The sequence below is a fragment of the Microtus oregoni genome, unplaced genomic scaffold, assembly GCF_018167655.1.
Source record: "Microtus oregoni isolate MIOR12 unplaced genomic scaffold, Mior012 000037F_ref0000500, whole genome shotgun sequence".
In the NCBI taxonomy this organism is placed as follows: domain Eukaryota; kingdom Metazoa; phylum Chordata; class Mammalia; order Rodentia; family Cricetidae; genus Microtus; species Microtus oregoni.
This window is the reverse complement of record NW_024543096.1, coordinates 13,374,529-13,394,248: the sequence shown is the minus strand read 5'-3', so window position 1 is coordinate 13,394,248 and position 19,720 is coordinate 13,374,529. Positions and strand designations below refer to the sequence as shown.

At 44.3% G+C, this 19,720-nt stretch overlaps 1 protein-coding gene across 1 annotated transcript in view; it reads left to right on the top strand.

Moving 5' to 3' along the window:
- The window catches only part of Acvr1 (activin A receptor type 1), a 117,382-nt gene that overhangs the window by 95,036 nt on the left and 2,626 nt on the right, over nucleotides 1-19,720 (top strand). The window contains exons 6-8 of the mRNA XM_041631616.1: nucleotides 3,705-3,851; nucleotides 8,140-8,415; nucleotides 12,663-12,860. Of these exons, the coding sequence (XP_041487550.1) occupies nucleotides 3,705-3,851; nucleotides 8,140-8,415; nucleotides 12,663-12,860 (621 nt within the window). The remainder of the gene's footprint in view (nucleotides 1-3,704; nucleotides 3,852-8,139; nucleotides 8,416-12,662; nucleotides 12,861-19,720) is intronic.

The following is a 19,720-nucleotide window of genomic DNA, read 5'->3' as shown; positions in this document are numbered from 1 at the left end:
GGCAGAATGCTTCGTTTTTTTTTTTTTTTTTTTCAGACAGGGTCTCTTTTGGTCCAGGAAGACCTAGAACTCAGTACACAGCCAAAGATGACCTTCTCCTCTTGACCTCCTCCCTCGCCTCTGTCTCTTGAGTGCTGGGATTATTATAGACATACATCCTATGGCCAAATGCATTTTTAAGGTCCTGATTTTCAGGACTGAGGGGATGGCTCAGTCAATAAGCGCTTGTTATACAAGCAGGAGAACTTGATTTTAATCACCAGCGCCTATATAAAAATCTGGCACAGTAGTATGTGCATATAGTTCCAGCGCTGGATATGCAGAAACAAGAAGATGTGCAGAGTTTGCTGACCAGCCCGTCTAGCTGCATCTGTGAGCTTTAGGTTTAGTGAAAGACTCTGTCTCAGAAAAGGAAGTGATGGAAGAGAACCCAGTGTTAACCTAATGCACACAAATGTAGCTGTTCCCTCCTCCGTCTTTGCCACACACAAGCCTGACACACTTTATGAAGTGGTGTGAAGGAATGGTTTGGCATTGTCTCTACACTCAGGCTTTTGGGGTCGGTGCTGCAGCTCCTGCCCTCTGACAGTTCGTTTCAGGGAAGTGGCTGACCACTACGAGCTGCCCCCAACACTTGCTGCTATATGAAGGAATGCTCTCGAATTCTGTAGTAAGATGGGTGGCACTGCTTGCGCAAGACACATAGGCGAGAGCATGGAGCTGTGTTGCCATTTCCCTGGGTCTGCTTGCACCTACTGTGCCTATTTCCACCATAAGTGGTGCCACCCATGCTAACTGAGACTAGACAAAGATGGGAGCCAACAAAAGAATTGTCACGGGACCATGCACTTGCCTCTCCTGCCTTTTTCCCTTGCCCCATCACTCACAGATAGTCCCATGCACCAAGCTTAATCCTCAGAGTCCAATTGCTCCTCTGACCTGGGTACAGTTTCTGACTCTCTTAATGTTCTTCAGCATTTTGGAGCCAGTGTAGATTTCAATGATGGCGCTTTGTTGGGTCGACATTGAAGGCTGATGTGTCTCCAGAAGCTTGAAGTTTGTGTTTGCGTGGTATCGTTTTGAGCAGAAAGGCAGATAGATGATCACATTAGTTCGAGAACATGGGGAGTTGACCATATTTGCCCCTTCCATATCATACTATCTAAATTTGAAGGCCCCAGGCATCCTTTTTATGGGGCTTCCTGGTCAGGAACTTTTGGGTAATCGTGCCACGATTTTAAGGACTTTTGCATAAGATTGCATTAGCAAAAAGCATGTGACAGCCATCAAAATAAATTTCTGTACTGACTTTATCCACCTACCATGCCATATATTTTATTTTCTTCATTAAAAAGAAAAAGATTAACAACAACGATCAACTTTGTGTCCCCAACTCTTTGGGATACTTTTCTTCCCAGTGAAACAGTGGCTACAAAGAGGAAAGAAAGTTGCCACGGGGAGCAAAGGCAGTGTGAGCTTAGCACTCAGCTTCTTTTGTAGCCTCTGGCTTTGTAGCATCCCAACGCTAGTCCTCATCAAAGGCTAACCATGCCTATGGCTTGACCAGAATGACTGGTAAACTGTAGAGACTCTGTGTGATTCTCGACAGTAGCCCGCACTATACTGTAGTCAGTCTTAGCCTCCCTTTAGATTAGTCACTGCTATTGGATAGAGCTATTAGTTCTTGTCGGGGAACCACCGGAGCTGGATGGTACCCCGTGGGTCACACCTGTGAAGCAGGCACTCTGTTGCCAAGACGCATCCCCAGCCGTCGGTGGTTTGGGGGCTGTTTCAGGTGTGACTTGGACACACCTGCTTTCTTTCTATCTTTAGGTTCTTATTGGTGTAGGTTTCCAGCAGAGCACGGGGCGTGTGTGCATGCAGGTGGCTCGGCAGCTGCCTACCGCAGCCCTGTGATGGAGCAGTCGCCTGGACTGACGGGCTCATTGCATTGCCTTGTAGTTTCATCTCCCGCTGCACTGCCTGCCACCCCGGCTATTACAGCCCATGTGACCCCCATCGTTTTGAGATAATGACCTCCTCTTTCCTGCCTCTTTGATCATCCTTACCTATAATTAAAGAGATTATTGGAAGGGGGAATCTGTCCTCAATAAAAAGTAGGGGGCATGCATCAGATGGGGCTAAGTCACCCCATTTTCTAAAATATGCTCTTCAACTGACTTGAAAAAATATTCAATTGCTTTATGTGCATAGGTGCTTTGCTTGCATGCATGTCTGTGTATCACAGATTTGCCTGGTGTCTGAGGAGGTAAGAAGAGGGCATTGGAATCCCTGGAACTGAAGTGATAGATGGTTGTTTGCCATCCGGTGGGTTCTGAGAATCAAAGCTGGGTCCTCGGAAGAACTTAGAGTGCTCTTGAACACAGAGCCATTTCTCTAGCCCCCAGGTGACTTTAAAAAAATTATTTATTAGTACTGTATGTATAAATTTATGGAACACATATATGAATGTATGGCAGAGACTACTTTGTGGAGTTAGTTTTCTTTTATATAGATTCTAGGGGTCAAACTCAGGCTTGAGCTCAGCAAGCACATTTACCTGCTGAGCCGTCTCTTAACTTCCAAACACTCTTTCCATGCGCACCATCACCAGGGGCCTTCTAAACAGACACCCGTGGCCGGTGCCAGAAGTCAGAGCTCTTCTGGGATTGCGTGCTTGTGATTTTGGAAATCTGCTTTCGAAAACTATCTTTCTCCAAGGAACCCTTTAGAGGTGGCGGTGATCGTGCAGAATGGCCTCCTGCCTATGCCACAGGCTGTAGCTAACCTCCAGGACCTCAGACTGTCCTTCTGTGTGGGCAAAGCACAGGAGCACATGTGATACTTGTGACTAGAATTGCCTGGGAGCGTCCAGCATAAAGGAAGGGAGCCAGGGAAGCCACTCAGTGATCTAGCTTCATACCCTTATCCTTGGGCTTTTGATATCATATTGAAATCTAAGAATCAGTACTGGTTTCTGAATCGTGTCACCGTTCCTGTGTTTTCCAAAATGATATGACAAAGGTTTCTATCCTTTTGACATTGTGACTTTACAGTGTCCTCTACCGATCTGCTGACCTGCCTGCAGGACTAGGGCTGCACGTTAGGTACCCATCAGGAAAGCAATTTAAAGAGAAATGCGCAGCTAATTAGTATCAGCTAATTGTGCGGCACTGATTGGAAGGCAGTTTCCTGTCGCAGTGAGGTGGACAGAGAAAGGAGAGTTCTACCTTATCTTTGTATATCTTTGTAGGTGAAGTATTTGCGCTCCCAAATTGAGTTTGCCCAGCAAATAATGGGAGGGGTTAAAAGTTTCCAGCCTTAGGCTCAGTGTTTTGTACAAGAGTTGTTTGGTCTGCCTGTGTGTCCCGTATTTACCCTACTGTATATGAGAAACAAAGAATAATCTCAGCGTCACATAAAGAAACACAAAGCAAAAGTTATTGGCAAGGCATTCAGTTTGCAAAAAGGGTCTACCAGAACCCAATCCGAACTAGTGAAGGCATTTGCCAAAATGGCCTCTGTGATGTGGGGTGGTGACTTTGTTTCATGCCATTGGTGGGGGCTCAACTTCACAATCCGACATGACTGGCTCGTCTGCAGAGAGGAAGGGGGAGGTTTCGAGGACACTGGCAGGTTGACTATGTTTGCTAGGAAAAACAAAAAACGTTTCTCACGTGCTTCATCTGTTTGACCGTCCACAGGGAAGGGCCGGTATGGAGAAGTGTGGAGGGGCAGCTGGCAAGGCGAAAATGTGGCCGTAAAGATCTTCTCCTCCCGCGATGAGAAGTCATGGTTCAGGGAAACAGAACTATACAACACTGTGATGTTGAGGCATGAAAACATTTTAGGTGAGTACGGATAAGCTTTCACTAGCTGGTCTTGGTAGAGATAAGTTGCTTGTCCTGGCTCTCTCCCGCTTGTCACATTTGCAGTTTTAGAGTCTCTTCCAGAAAACGACATAGTGACTCTCTGCATTAATAGACTATTTAATTTTTTAACAGGTATTTTTAATTTAAATATGCACATAGGTTGTAATACCCTGCATGATGAAAAAGAAATCTGTTGCAGGGCCTTCTAACTCCTGGACCTGCAGATGTGTTTAAACAGAGGTTGCAGGACTTCTTACTCCTGTATCTGCGGAAACAGAAGTCGCAGGACTTCTTACTCCTGGACCTGCCGGTGTGTTTAAACCACACCAACTTGCTCTACATTGTTCATTTCAAGGCTTCTTGGGTGGTTCTACTTGCCCCGCCCTTCCTGAATATTTATTACTGGAATCAAACTAAGAAAGGTCTTTGGATTTTTTCCTAGAGATTCACAGCTCCCAGGGACGCCGTAATGAGATGCACATGCCTTCAAACTAGGCATCACTTTCAAAGACCAGATTTACAGAAGGATTCAGCATACATTTTCATTTGAAAACTCCTCGCATACTTCTGGGACTCACAAAATATAGATGAATTTTCATCATCTTATCACGAAAGCTTAGCAACACTTTTGAAATATGCGGAGTGCCCACTACCATCCTGCTATAGCAATGGCTTCTATAGTTTCAGAAGGCTTGAAGTGCGTTTCCATTAATACACACATATGGTGAAAGCTGCCTAGAGTGAGTCTTCAAAAATAGAAGAGAAATCTGTGTTGAATTTAACTGTAAGGCTCTAGTGTTGGCCACTGTATGGCTATTGGATTATGTCTGGGTATTGTACCTTGTACTCCTCTCCCTTTCTCTCAATTTAGTGTTTAAATGTGACCCAGGATCTTGGTGACTGATGATTGGGTGGCCATCCAAAGCTTCGCTTCAACAGTGCGATGGTGACGGTCAATCTCAGGGACATTTAAAAGTGTCTTTGAGGGGCTGGAGAGATAGCTCAACATCTAAGAGCGCTGGTTGCCTTTGCAGAGGTTCTGGGTTCTATTCCCCACACCCACGTGGCAACCTTTTGTAACTCTTGTTCCAGGGATCTGATGACCTCTTCTGGCCTCTCTGGGCATTGCATGCATCTGGGGCATACACAAGCAAAACAGCCATGCACACAAACACGAATTAAACAATTAAAATGTGTCTTTGAGTGCTCCCCAATTGGCCTACGGTGTTGGTGACTCCTAGGCCTGACATTCCTCATTCCCTAGTTGTCAGTTGCAAGGGCTTCAGTTACAAATCTGTCTATGTCTGGCTACCTCTAGTATTTTCCTTTCTGTGGGACTGTGACACAAAGGTGCCTTTGGCCTTGTTTGCATTGTTCTTGACTCTCTACTATCTCCTTTCCATCCTTTAACCTTTAACAGAGTCTGGCTGCATTGCCCAGGATGGTCTTGAACACCTGGGTTCATGTAGTCCCCAGTCCTCAGCCTCCCTGAATCAGTGGGAGAAGAGGTTTGTGCCACACCGGTGGTGCCTGCCTTGCATATTATGTCTCCGGGATCTGATTATGATCCTCCTCCCCAGGAGTGTTGCAAAGTCTAGGTCTCCAAAGCACATAGTCCAATTCAACTTATTCTTTGTATGTAGGCACAGTTGCATGTAAAACTCTGGGGCCCTTGTTCGTCCCCTTCGTTAAACCTGTGGGCTAGCTGGAATTTCAAGCCTTCGTCCTGCTACATCTGGCGAGGAAGAGATCAGGTGAAACTAATGCAGCTTGCCCTGTGGTGCTGGGAAACTGGCCTTTACTCTGGGGAGTAAAACTCTTCCCTAATCTAAAGACCATTCGAGGCCCACTGCCCCTGCCAAATGCGTCTGTCTGCGCGTTCACTGCCCTATCTGTCACTAAGGAGGTTGATTGTAAGGAGGTCTACTCCACGTCTTACATCACGCTCCTTTAAAAACAAATATGATATTGGTCACTTTCTGCCTTGTTTTGGCTAGAGGGTCTAATGTCTTCCAGACTAGTCTCAAACTCACTATGTAACCCAGGAGGATCTTGAATTTTGACCCCCACCCCCCGTTTCTACCTCTCAAGTGTTAGAATTACAGCTAGAAGTGCCACCATACCTGGTTTATTTTTATGGAGATGAAGACCAAACACAAGATTTCTTATATGCTAGGCAAGCCCTGTACCAACCACATCTCCTGTCCTGTGTTTTTAAGCATAAAATTGAATAGCATTAAAGTTGGCATGGCTGTGCAGTGATCCCCATTGTCCTTCGTCATAACTCTCTTGTGTTCTTGTGTCTTGTGTAATGGGCTGGTAAGATGGTTCAGTGCTTGCTGTTAGACCTGAGTTTGCCCCAAGTTCAATCCCCGAGATCCCCATGGTAGGAGAGAATAGACCTCCACATGTTCTTTGATTCCATGCGCCATGGTGCTAGTGTACATGTGCGTGCATGCTACCACAAAAAAAATAAATAATAATAAATATAATAAAAATAAATGTAATTTAAAATTTAAAGCACTACGAAAAGCCTGGAGAGACGTCTCAGTAGGTCAAGTGGTTACTTTGAAGGACTGACAGCTTGTTTGGTTTCCCAGAACCCATGTAAAAGCTATGCTGTAGTGCAGAAATTTTATAATCCCGCACACCCCTACTTGGTGACTGGAGATAGGAGAATTGCTAGGAGCCACACACCAGCTAATGTATACCCATCAGAGAACAGCAAGAGAAACGAGATCTCAAAGAACGGGAAAGCAAAGACTGACACCTGAAATTGTTCTGTGACCTGCACACATGAATCCTCACATACACATGCGAACACATACATACATACATACACGTGGTTGCACAAACACCCACGCAAGAGTGCTGTTGACTGTTTAACATCGCTATCTCTGGAGACTACTGGGGAGGGAGGCAGACTGCTCCTGAAAGTGTACAGTTAAACTGTTCTCTGTACACACTGTGTGCTCAGCATCACACTGAGCATTTTGAATGCACTCTCTTTCGTTGGCATGGCCCTTTAGGATAAACGTTGTTACCCTCATCTTATAAACAAGGAGAGCAAGTGGAGATCATGGTCAAGGCTGGTAGAGCCAGTGTGTGAAGCAGTGGTCTATCTGTAGGGCCCAGCCATCTCCACACCGTCCGTTCGGCACCTCTGCTGGTTCCTTAAGAGCATGGCCCCTGCAAACTTCAAAGAGGATCGATCACTTTTTGATCACGTCTAGTTCTTGAAGAGCCAGGGTGACGGTTCTGACAGAAGTATTGGATCTAACCATCCTCTCCCTGTATTACAAACACATCCAGTGGGTGTACCAAAGTCCCCACCTCTAAGCACCTGCTCAGCTTTCATTAGTGGACGTCTCTGGACTCCAAACCCAGTCATCCTACAACAACGCTCCAGCACTGAGAATCAAATGTACTTACATAAACTTGGGAGGTAAACAGTTGCAAAGGTCCTGTTCATTTCAAAGTGCTTTTTCCTGGTTTAAGACATAATGAATGGGACAAACAAAATCCTTCTTTAAGATCTAGGGTTCATACGAAAGGGGAGAGGAGGAGAGCTTGCTTTTTTCCCTCCTCTGGGGAAGAAATGAGTATGGGCTTACTACACAAGTATATGTTAGCAGTTTGGGTTTTTTTGGAATTGTACCTTCTAGCTTGGGATCTTTATTTTGGGGAAGAATTCCTTGACTGTACTTAGGATGTGCACAAAAGCAGCTTCATGTCTCTCTGTGTCTACTAGTGTCTCATTTCTCTCCAAGACCTCTGTCACCTCTGGATACAAGCCTATTCCAGTGTCTGCTCTGAATTGTTTAAATTATTTATTTTAGAAAAAATTATTTAGATGCTGCAGAGGCTACCTGCCATGCCTACCTGCTCTGAGCTATTAGGATTCTGGGTGCTGGGCTCATGGTGCCAGGTCAGGACTAGAAGGCAAACAGCCAGTTCCCAGGTTTGTAGGGTTAGGACACTATCTGGCAAGAGTTCTAGAATTTTATTATGGGTGAGCACCAAAGTATAAACATCATGTGATTCTTTATCCTGTATATTAGTGTTTACAAGGATTACTTATGGTGGAAATTGGCAGGACATTTTGCCGTTCATTAGCTCTGTTCCTTTCAGGACTAGATGCTGTTCCCTGGTTCTTTTGTAATTAATTATTTTTTGTTCTAGATTAGATGCACTCGGTGACCATTTTGGGTTCTCAAGAGTCACAAGGTGGAGTTCTCACTGTGAAAATCCTGTCCTTCTTTCCCAGGTTTCATTGCTTCGGACATGACATCCAGACACTCCAGCACCCAGCTGTGGTTAATCACACATTACCACGAAATGGGATCCCTGTACGACTACCTTCAGCTCACGACGTTGGACACCGTTAGCTGCCTTCGGATAGTGCTGTCCATAGCCAGTGGTCTTGCGCATTTGCACATAGAGATATTTGGGACCCAAGGGAAGTCAGCTATTGCCCACCGAGATCTAAAGAGCAAAAACATCCTGGTGAAGAAGAACGGACAGTGCTGCATAGCAGATCTGGGTAAAACTTAGAAACCATTTTTAGTTACCTCATTTACTAACGTTGTACTCCACTGTTAGCCATGTTGTGCCCGTGTCTCCTCCTAACATATTATACTGAAAATTTCAAGCGTTAAGGAGAACTGAATGTCTTTCTACGCTGCGCAGGGACCACTTGCATCTTTCCATTAACCAGCAGCTGTGTGTGGATCACTTGAACTTCCCCGTTAACCAGCAGCTGTGTATGGATCACTCGCATCTCCCCGTTAACAAGCAGCTGTGTGTGGACCACTCGCATCTCCCCGTTAACCAGCAGCTGTGTGTGGACCACTCGCATCTCCCCGTTACCATTTCACAGTTCTCTCATCCTTATTGTGCGTTCATCTGTCCATCTATCAGTTCATATTAATCAGTTCATCTTGGAGCGTTCTAAAGCAAGTTGCATACAAAAGAATCCTTTGCTCTGACAACTTCGCCATTCAAACTAATATGCCATTCAGAAAAGCGCCTTATTTGTTCATTCATTTTTTTTCCCCTTCCAGGTACACTTTACATATCCTGAAACACCCAAACCTTATATTCTCAGTTTTGACAGAAGCTGCAAACACCAAGTCTCTGCCGAGACTTTATTATTTTCTAGAGTAGGGTCCATCCTTATCCCACCATCTGCGACAACTATAGGAGCATTCTGATCTCACGAACTTTTGTGTGAAAGTAGATGTACAACTAAATATTTTATGGATCGGTTTGTCTTAAAAATGGTGCCTGAAGTCATTCTTCAGTCACCAAAGCAAAGTTATCAAGTGGAGAAAGTGGGCCATGAGGTAACTCGTCCTTCGTGGAGTCGGAGCCCCCCACCCTCCAGGGTTTCGGGTCTGCCAACGGAGTTTCAGTTGTCCTACAGAGGAAACTATCTTCCCGGATAGTGGCAGCTCTGCAAACTAATCTCTTCCCTAAACCCCTAGGATTTTGGCTGTATGGTTGTCCTAATAATAACCGAATGGTGTCGTTATGATGCCTCATTCCAAAAAAGGTTTAGACAGAATTAGTTTTAGTTGTGTGATAAGATTAATATACTTTTGTTCGATTTTAAAAGCAGAGAACTTGACAGGTTAGGGAAATCCATTTCCCTCGAGTCACCTCAATGTCAGTGTTTTTGGGAGGGTGCGGGTGTGGCCCCGAAGCCACGTGCAGCCATTGAGTTGTGAAGAAAACTTGCACCGTTGTCCTGGCTCCTGGAGCCACGGTGATTTGTGTGCAAATTCTGTCACTCACTCTGCATTTTTGCATGTTTATTTACTTGTGGGCTCACCTGCCTGAAATGCCAACACTCCTTACGCTCTGCCCAAGGGCCAAAGGGGGGCCCTAGTGCTTCATGCCAAGCTCTGAATTCTACAACATTGGTGCCCTCACAAGAACTGTTCATGTACCTGAACACCAGTTGTGCCTACCTCACAGGATTATGGTTGGGTTCGGGCATTGCTGGAAATGTCTCAGAAGAAAGGATTCCCGTGAGGGTTGCGGTTATAATAGAGAAGCTCTAGGCTTTGGTTTATGGGACTTGGTCAGGAAGGAGATGGGGGATTTCGTCCAGCTAATTAATGGTTCAGCCACATTTTTTTGGTACGAAGCCTTCCAATTAGATGCATTAGCTGTGGCAAAAACCCATGCTACTGAGTCACTGCCCGAGACCAGTAATGTTGTGTAGGAAACAGCCCCTTGAAGGCTGGAGGTTGCATGTAATTATTCATGGTTTACCCTGAAATTAAGGACCACTCATCAGGAACGGTGTTCTGTTATCAGCGCCGCTGAAAGGACTATATCCAATTGATTTTTCTAACTTTTTGGTTATTAAAAACAGTTAAGCGTATAAGATTTTAATTAATTTGTTCTTTAAAAATAAATTTTATTATGAAAAATACTTGCAAATAAGTGAAAACATCACATAAACGGTTTGAAAGAATATTAGTCTTTGTTTTGGCTTTTTTAAAATTTGTTTGTTTAGTTTCTTTCTCTATATAGCAGCCCTAGCTGTACTGGAGACCAGACTGGCCTCGAACTCAGAGACCCACCTGTCTTTGCCTCCCACATGCAGGGATTAAAGGTGCACACCACTACCACCTGGCCTTGTTTGTTTTGTGAGACAGGGTTTCTCTGTGTGGTCCTGGTTGCCCTGAAACTCTCTCTGTAGACCAGGCTGGCCTTGAACTCAGAGTCTGCCTCCCTCTGCCTTCCTTGTGCTGGGATTAAAGGTGTTTGCCACTGCCACCCTGCTTGAAGGGATATTATAATAACTCTTAGATTCAAAATTGAACTTTTTATTATATTTTCCTTCTGTGGTTGTGTATTTTTACTCATTTGGGTGTGACAGATATTATAACATTTTACTACTAAATATCTCAAAATTTATCCCCCCATATCAAAATATATCTCTTCCAAAACCACAGTTTAATCTCATCTAAAAACCACTAGAGTCTGACTATGTCACCTAGACTGGCCTGGACCCTGCTTTAGCCTAGTTTGGGATCCTCCTGCCTCAACCCCTGAATGCTAGAGTATTACAGGTGTGTGCCACCATACTTGGCTTTGGTTATTTCTTGGCTTTCCCAAGTAACAATTCAATCAAGGTTTACAGATTGCATTTGTTTTCTTTATAGTGATAATTGACTGCTAGTAGGTAAGGGATTCTCTGTAAAACTGGGCACCCAGCATCTTCTGGAGGCTTCTGTTGTTTCCCTCCCCTCCCTACTTCCTCCTCTCCCTCTCTCTCTTTCTTTCTTTGCAGTATCTTATTAGCTGACCTAGAACTCACTGGTCTTGAACCTTGTAGAAATTCTCCTGCCTCCCCAGAGCTGGGAGTGTAGGTACACACTGATAAGCTGTTGGTCAGGGCTCTGGTCATTGGAAGCCTTCGCTGTGGTGGAATGAGCCAGTTCCAATACGATGCAGTCACATGGCTCTGGGCAGCAAACTTCAGTGCCCTGTACGTAGGCCTCTCCACAGGGCTGTTTACTGGCCTTTAGCATAATAAATGGGCCAAAGAAAACAAGCAGGAAAACTTTTATTTTGTCTCTCGGGCCCTTGTTTCAAAGAAACACGTGTTCACTTTTGTTGTTATTAATGTGGCTAAAGCCAGCCCAGCTGCCACGGCCTGTCGGTCTCACCTGCTCCTGCCCAGCAGGCTGACGTTTTGACGGTGGCTCTAGGAGCGGCAGAGGAGCATATATGGTTTGGCGAATGTTCACAACAGCTCAGTCAGAGAAAGAGGACCCACTCTGTTTTAGATGAAGGCAGTTGCTAAAATCTTTGCCGATTGTGAAGGGTAAAATGGTGCTCTCTTTGGCCTTGTGTGGAGTCACGCCTTCAAGACTATGGCCTGAAGCATTCATTCACCGCAGAGAGCTGGAGGGATTTCCAAGGCACCTCAGGATCGCAAAGTTTCCCGGGGCATCTTGATCCTATTTGGCATTTCTCATTATATTGAGTGTTATAGCAATCATTTTTTAAGATGGTCTATTTGTGCATCAATAAATAATTCCATCCTCGAATAAGCCAGGCACAAATCTGCCTTTCCCCAGTGGCTAGCGGGGAATGGCAGGTCTCTCTAATTGACAGAGGAATTCAGAAACGAGCCATGGTTTAAGTGCTTTGGAACCATTTAACGAGAGAGATGCACTCTGAGTCAAGGTTCAGCTTATTGCCGTTTGTTCCCATGATTCCAGGGGGAAGGCCCATGGGTTCAGCCAGCCTGATTGCTCTGATAAGCGGCTGCCCCTATGGGGATACACCAGAACCAGTCGTAGCTTGCCCCTTATGGAACAATAAATTACCTCAGGCTTTTGGTCTAGCACTGTCAAAAATTTGTGTTTGGAGATAAGTGGGAGAAGTGGTGGTGTTTGAGCATTTAATTTGCTGATTTTTAAGCCACCTTGAGATTCACATAGAACATGTATGAACCTGTTTTTCCATCGGCTTCCAACATGGCCTCATATTGCTTTCGTGTTTTGGTCTGCATTTACAAAAAACCCTATCTTCTGAATCTTTATATATTAACTTGATAGTCTCATAATCTTCCTGAAATTAGTACTTTTTCCTGCTCTCGTGCCCAAAGTTACACCTAATCTGGGGCTGTTCAAGATATTCTAGGTCTAACGCCAGTGACACACTCACCACCAGAGGGCGCTTATGATTGGGGTTGCTATAAATTCCTTCAGCTGCCCTGTAGGAAGAACGCAGTAGTTAATCACGTTGTTGTCTTTTTCCCTTTAGGCCTAGCAGTTATGCATTCCCAGAGCACCAATCAGCTTGACGTGGGAAACAACCCCCGTGTGGGGACCAAGCGCTACATGGCTCCCGAAGTTCTAGATGAAACTATCCAAGTGGATTGTTTTGATTCGTATAAGAGGGTCGATATTTGGGCCTTTGGCCTTGTTCTGTGGGAAGTGGCCAGGCGGATGGTGAGCAATGGTAAGTGTGTAGTGTAAGTCTTTGTTCGTAGTCTCTTGATGCCACGTGGTCAAAAACACAGGGGACTATGGCAGCCACGTTGTTCATTGAGTCAAATCATGCTTGCCTGACTTCTGGTGGGTTAAGTGTGTAATGGCATTGTGTTTGGAATTTCAGAGAGGAAACAGCTGAAGGACTATTTTTCGACCAGCATTATTTTTTCTTGTTTTTTCCTTGGGTCTCTTGCTTCTTTCCTTTTGTCCTCTGGCTTTCTGTTTGACTTTCTTCTCACTCTTCTTCTCTCTTTGTTCCCCCATGAGCAATGTCTAGCTCTTATATAAGCATCTTGCTATTGCAGAGTTCTTTTCTTCTTATCATTGGATTATTGAGGAAAGTCTGTTCCCACATTTAGAAGGCATTTCTTTATAAGAAACATTCAATCACAGTTAAATTCAAGGACTGTGGATGGGTGGCTTGTATTGATCTGTTTAATTTTATAAAATGGTGGTTCTCTTAGCTTATAGGAAAGTCTTCCTTCCTTCCTTCCCTCCCTCCCTCCCTCCCTCCCTCCCTCCCCCCCTCCCCCCCCTTCCTTCCTTCCTTCCTTCCTTCCTTCCTTCCTTCCTTCCTTCCCTCCCTCATTATGTAGCCCAGACTAGTCTAGAACTCACAGAGATCTGACTGCCTCTCCTCCCAGGTGTAGGGATTAAAGGTGTGTGCCACCACGCTTGGTTTATTTGTCAGTGTTTTGGTCTGTGCCTCCCACAACTGGTTCTCCCTCATGTTCACTAGTGAACCTTCACGTAATGAAACTTTGTATTGAATTAGGAAGCGTTAATTTCTGTTCTGTCACTTTAGTAATGCCCCAACAACATGGAGTGATTTTCATAGCACAATCCCTTGAGTCAACTTGATGAGTTTTCTTATACCTAGAAAATATGTCTCTGAAATTATCCCGTAAAATGAGAAGAAGATGAGGGCTGGAGAGATGGCTTAGTTGTTAAGAGCACTGGTTGTTCTTCCAGAGGACCTGAGTTCAGTTCCCAGTACTCACATGGTAGCAGCTCGTAATTGTCTGTAATTTCAGTTCCAGGGGATCTGATACCTTCACACCAATGCATATAAAATAAAGTTAAAAAAATTATTTTTAAAAAGAGAGAAGAAAATGATGTTTAAGGTTTTATTCAACTTTCAAAAGTCATTTTATCTTCCTGTAAACCACTGGGATCCCAGTTCTGAAGTCTTCTAGAAATAAAAAAAGAAATCTAGATCTTTGCTACATCTGCCATCCACTGATAGTTGTCTTCCCAAGGACCGAGATTGTGTGGTAGTTAAAAATTTTGTGAGTAACGGCCAGAGATTAAGACGTCCTTTGGCAAAAATGGGGTTGAGTAATTTGATATAGTTTCAGTGGGCAGTAGCTGAAGTTAGCATGCCTTCATGATAGGGTTTTCTGTGACTTCGGTGTGTCCATTTTTAAGATACCCACAAAGGACGTTATGGCGAGTGTTTCAGATTAAACATCTTGACAGTATTAAACATCAGATTAAACAGTAACTTGACAGTTCTTTCTTAACAGAGCCATGGACATTTTCTGGTAATTATTTCTCAATGCACTGCCTTTTAGTTAGTGCCATGGAAGCGCTTGAGACCAGTTTGCGACAGAAAGATTGCCTAGCTGGTTTATAACGTTCTGAACTTTGCCTGAGATTGCACATGGACTTCATTTCCTCACCTTTCCCAGTCATTTGTGGCTGCCTTAGAGCTGAGGGGAAAGCCAGATTCTGCTTAAGCCGTCTTTTCATTTGTTTGCTTGTTTTCATCTGTTTGGTTTCGAGACAGGGTTTCTCTGTGCAGCCCTGGCTGTCCTTGAATTCACTCTGTAGACCAGGCTGGTCTCGAACTCACAGAGATCCGCCTGCCTCTGCCTCCCAAGTGCTGGGATTAAAGGCGTGCACCATTGCCACCTGCTAGTTTAGTCTGTCTTAACAGGAGCATTTAGAGGATTGGTACCAGAATAAACAGTGTCTTGGGGAACTTCCTCGCAGAGAGGAGGAAGCTGGTGTCCATGGGTCAGCAGAGTAGCTGGTACCCAGCTTCGGGTGCACAGCTCAGAGCCAATCAGGATGCTAGGCAGAAAGGCATGGTGTGGGCTTTGTAAGAATGTGTCACAAATGTGCCCTGTGTAGCCGGGCGGTGGTGGCGCACGCCTTTAATCCCAGCACTCGGGAGGCAGAGGCAGGCGGATCTCTGTGAGTTCGAGACCAGCCTGGTCTACAAGAGCCAGTTCCAGGACAGGCTCCAAAACCACAGAGAAACCCTGTCTCAAAAAAAAAAAAAAAAAACAAAAAAAACAAAAAAAAACAAATGTGCCCTGTGTCAGTGTCACAGGCGTCAACCCAAGTGGTTTGAAAGATCAGCTGTGATTAATAGTAGTCAGCTTGAAGTTAGAGTCATCTGCTTGAAATTCAGCCAAACAAATGTTAGCTTGTTTGCTAGATCCTGTGATTAAGGTTATTTTGGGGAAGAAGGCAAAAAAACAAAAAAAACAAAACAAAAAAAACAAAAAAAACTGGCTGGGAGGGGAAGGGAGAATGTTTTGGTTGTTTTTGTGATTTATTGGTCTCTCCTTTGCATCGTGGGTTAGGCGTCTAGCTATTTCCCAAGATGCCGTGGGCTGAGCTTCTGTGCTGTGATGTGTGTGTGTTTAAGGGGAGATAAGGGTATCTTGTCTCTCATTTTAAAGCAAGTTCTAACTTTCTAGAAATGGCTCACTTGATCTTTTCCTTTTTCTCTAGTCCCTCTTTTCCCATGAGCTTTCACACGCACATACAACACACGCATATATGCACACACATGCACATATACATACATGCACACACGCACACATACATACATGCACAAACGCACACATATGCACACACTTGTGCGTGTGCGCATGCACACACATACTCAAATTAGTGTGCCTAAACTCAGACTTGAGACTAGTCAATGCTTCTTGAACCCTTGTTTTATTTTAGACACTGCTAACCCCCCCACCCCCAGAGGAAAGGTGAGAGGAACGGAAAGCAGGAGAAATGATGCTCTCTTCTCCTTGCTCCTGCATTCATGGTTTCCATTCCCTTCTCCACTTTGTTTATATGTGCTTACGATCATCTTTCTCTTGTATGCGACTCTTGAGCTAGTCTCTGCTCTTATTTTAAATGGTCATGTGGTGTTTTATTAATGTGGCCCTTCCCAGATTGCTAGACATCCTGTGTCTCCCATTTGAGGCCTATGGTAGACATTTTTTTTTTCAAGGTAAATCTTTTTTATTAGTCACACAATTTTAAAAATAGTAGGATTCTTAAATATCAGCAGTGCTTTGTGTAACATGGTAGACATTTTTGTGCACATAACTTTTCATTTGGGGAATTTAAGTCCTCATCTTAAAAGCGGTGGTTTTAATAAGTCAGAATATGGATGTTTTTATGGCTTGGCACACATTGCCAAATTACTTTCCATAAGGGTTGTCCTAATTTACAATATTTCCTTCACCACAGGGTACAATGTACCTATTTCACTTTCTTACCACCTTTAGGAACTGTCATTAAAATAATATATATATTTTAAATTATTGTGTATAAAATGTACCTCATTTAAATATATGAACACCTCATATTAAGAAGGGTTATTATAATTATATGTCCTTTGAATATCAGAGTCTATTACAAAAATTCATGACCAGATAGTTCTGTTAGAGCACTGATCCTCAAGTGAACCATGAGCATAAAAATATGTCATATTTTGCACTTTTATTGGAATTTCACATTTATTTCCTACTAGTAATAAACCTCATGCTGTTTCTGTATAGGAAATGAGACTTCAGTCCATTTTCATCCAATTTCTCAGTGGGATCTTTTGGATTTTATTGGTGCTAGTACTTTTTTTTTTTTTTTTTTTTGGTTTTTCGAGACAGGGTTTCTCTGTGGCTTTGGAGCCTGTCCTGGAACTAGCTCTGTAGACCAGGACTCACAGAGATCCGCCTACCTCTGCCTCCCGAGTGCTGGGATTAAAGGCGTGCGCCACCATCGGTGCTAGTACTTTGACAGTGAGTTTGGAATCGTTAGGGAAGAATGGGGGTTTTCCCACCTTTCCTGTGTGGATTTCCATACGAACTAACGGCGGTGGTTTGCTTGGGGAAGTAGTGAAAGCTGGAGCAGGCATCAGAATCAGTGCCAACTCATGCTGAGATGCTGCTGGGCTTCAGCCCTGGACTCCAAAGTAGGGGTTCTGAGTTAGAGAATGTGAGGTCCAGGCTTTGAATGTGCACATTGGACTAGAGGCGTCCTAAGAAGGCAGAGGCGACAATGCCCGCAAGCATCTGTAGTCTAGAGGGTAAAGCCATGTGCCCCTGTGGCATTTGGTGGCTTCTTGCTTCCTGTTGTGTGTTTCTGTTTTCCAGTGCCTGGAACCAGGGCTCTCAGGCGTGACACACAGAGGCTTGTGTGGGTGGAGCCCCTGGAGCTCTATCTCTGGTTCTGAGCCCACTGGGATGGGAGAATCAATAATATCCCAGGCTCTTATACTATGACACTACTATTTAGATTTGTTTCACCATTGGAAAAATATTGATAGTACCACCAACTACCACCACGAAGAGGTCATGGCGGTTAAATGCGATCATGTCAGCGAAGCAACTGTTATTTGCCTGCTGCATAGGGAGGGCATTGACTACCATTTCCTGGCTCCTTTCTACTGGAAATAGGTTTCCAGGAGCTTCTGGATATTCCCCACCTCCTCCTGTCTACCTCTACCCCTCCCCTGTGTTCCATGTGTTCCCTCATTTCCCTGCCTATAGGAAGACTCTGGGGGGAGCACTCCTATTTTCCTGACTTTAATTATTATGGGATAAAAATCCATATTCATATGTGCCAAAAACTATTGTATCACAGAAAAAAAAATACCCTGGCTGGCCAAGTTGCATCGCATGGGCTGGGGACTAGGAAATACTTAGAGTAAACGTATGCTTGGCACATGCAGTTTGGGAAAGCTATTCTCATGAGCCCTTGCATTTGCCAGAGAGCCCCATGTGCTTCTGTTCGTGAGCACAGGGGCTTGTGTGGGAGCCATGACAACGCTGGATGTCCAGCATGCGTCATGATGTGACTTCACTCCCTTAGTGCGCACTAAGGTTTGAGCCGATGAATCAGCCCAGGGAAAATATTCATATTTATCCTTTTTTTTGTTTTTGAAATTTGAAAGCTTTTATTTAGTTGTTCATTTTTACCTTTAGGGAAGTGACTGGGGACAGGAATGTGGAGGCGAGGCTGGAGGAAGGATTATTTTTTCCTGCGATTTCCTGGAATTTTGTGTCCCCATTTGGAGTTGCTAAAGAGAGGAGGACCATCCGTTGGCCTCATGCTGAAATAGTGTGGAGGCATCAGAAGTTTGCGAGAAGCTGTTTGTTCGGTTTTCTTCTTACTTCCTCTAAGACAAATATTTGTGTCTTTTGTACGTTCCTGGCCTTTAGTGCATGGCCTCTCTTCTCAAGAGGCGTCCAGTTCCAGCTCTGTGGTGCGTTTTGTCTGTCTAGGTTTGAGTGATATGCAGCTCTAACTGGGGAGTGGCCATGAAGCTATCTTAGACTCAATGTAAGAGCTAACACATAAACATAAGAGAATTTCTTCTCACTTCCAAGTAAAAGTATTTAGTGGCATGAGAAGGAGTTGTGGAGCTGGGGAGACAGTGTAGCTCTTGCACGAGGATGTGAGTTCGATCCCAGGAAGCTATGTAGAGAAGCTAGGCATGATGGAGCATGCCTGTAATTCCAGTGCTGGGGAAGGCAGAGGCAGGGGCATCTCCGAATCCTGCTGTCCTAGTCCACTGGTCAAGCTTGCAGCCAGTGAGACTCAAATAAAACAAGATAAGACCGAATAAAACAAAACCCAAAAGATGCAATACACATGCATGCACACACGCACACACATAGATGCATGCACACAACAGTTTGGAAATACTTTTGTGCAAGATATTATGTTTCCCAAGTACTGAAGGGTGAAGACGTTTTTGTTTAAACGTGGTCAGGGATCCTTACAAGAGAAGTAAGTAAGATTTGGAGATGGTGTAACTGCTTCCCGTGAGGTTAGGAGCAATTGCTATTTGCCTGGAAAGGTTTTCATTTGGATCCACATCACAGATTCAGTTACACAACGTGGCTATATTATTTAGGATTAACAAAGTGTCAACTAGAATTTTTAAGATACAATTTAGACTACTTGCCGTTTTAAAAATAAACTCTGGAGTCTGTGAGGTTTAGAAACCCTGTAGTATTTCTACAGCAGATGCTCCTCATCTCTGAGCTTCTGCATAAGTGACTTGTATTTCTGTGAAATTGGTGTGAGTGGATTCTCACTAACCCCTGCGACAAAGGAAAAGGGAGTTGAAGCTTCTTTAGGGGGCTTGCAAGAACGGGGAAAGCTTAATTATACCTTTTACTCAGAGCCCCCTTCTGTCCTCTACAACAGCACCCCCCACCCCGGGTGTCTAGGAATAGAAGTTCCATGCAGGAAGGAAAGGGGCCAGCAGCCGAGTTAGTCACTGACCACGTGGTTGATAAAAGGAAACCAAGTAGTAATTTCCCTGGCTCGCTGGCTGTAAGAGGACAGTCACTTTGCTAATTCCATATGGTGAAGTCTTAAATTGATTGGCGGAATTCGTCTTCTAAGTGAAAAGACAGGTACTGATAATAACTGTACTAGCCATCGAACAGAGGCTTCTGTCTGATAGTTTGAGGACATGCCTGTGTGGAGGGAGAGTGAGTGACTAGGAAATGACAATCTCAGATCACGCTATTTGTGTGCCCCTGATGGGAGAGATTATTTGAAAGCCATGAATTTTCT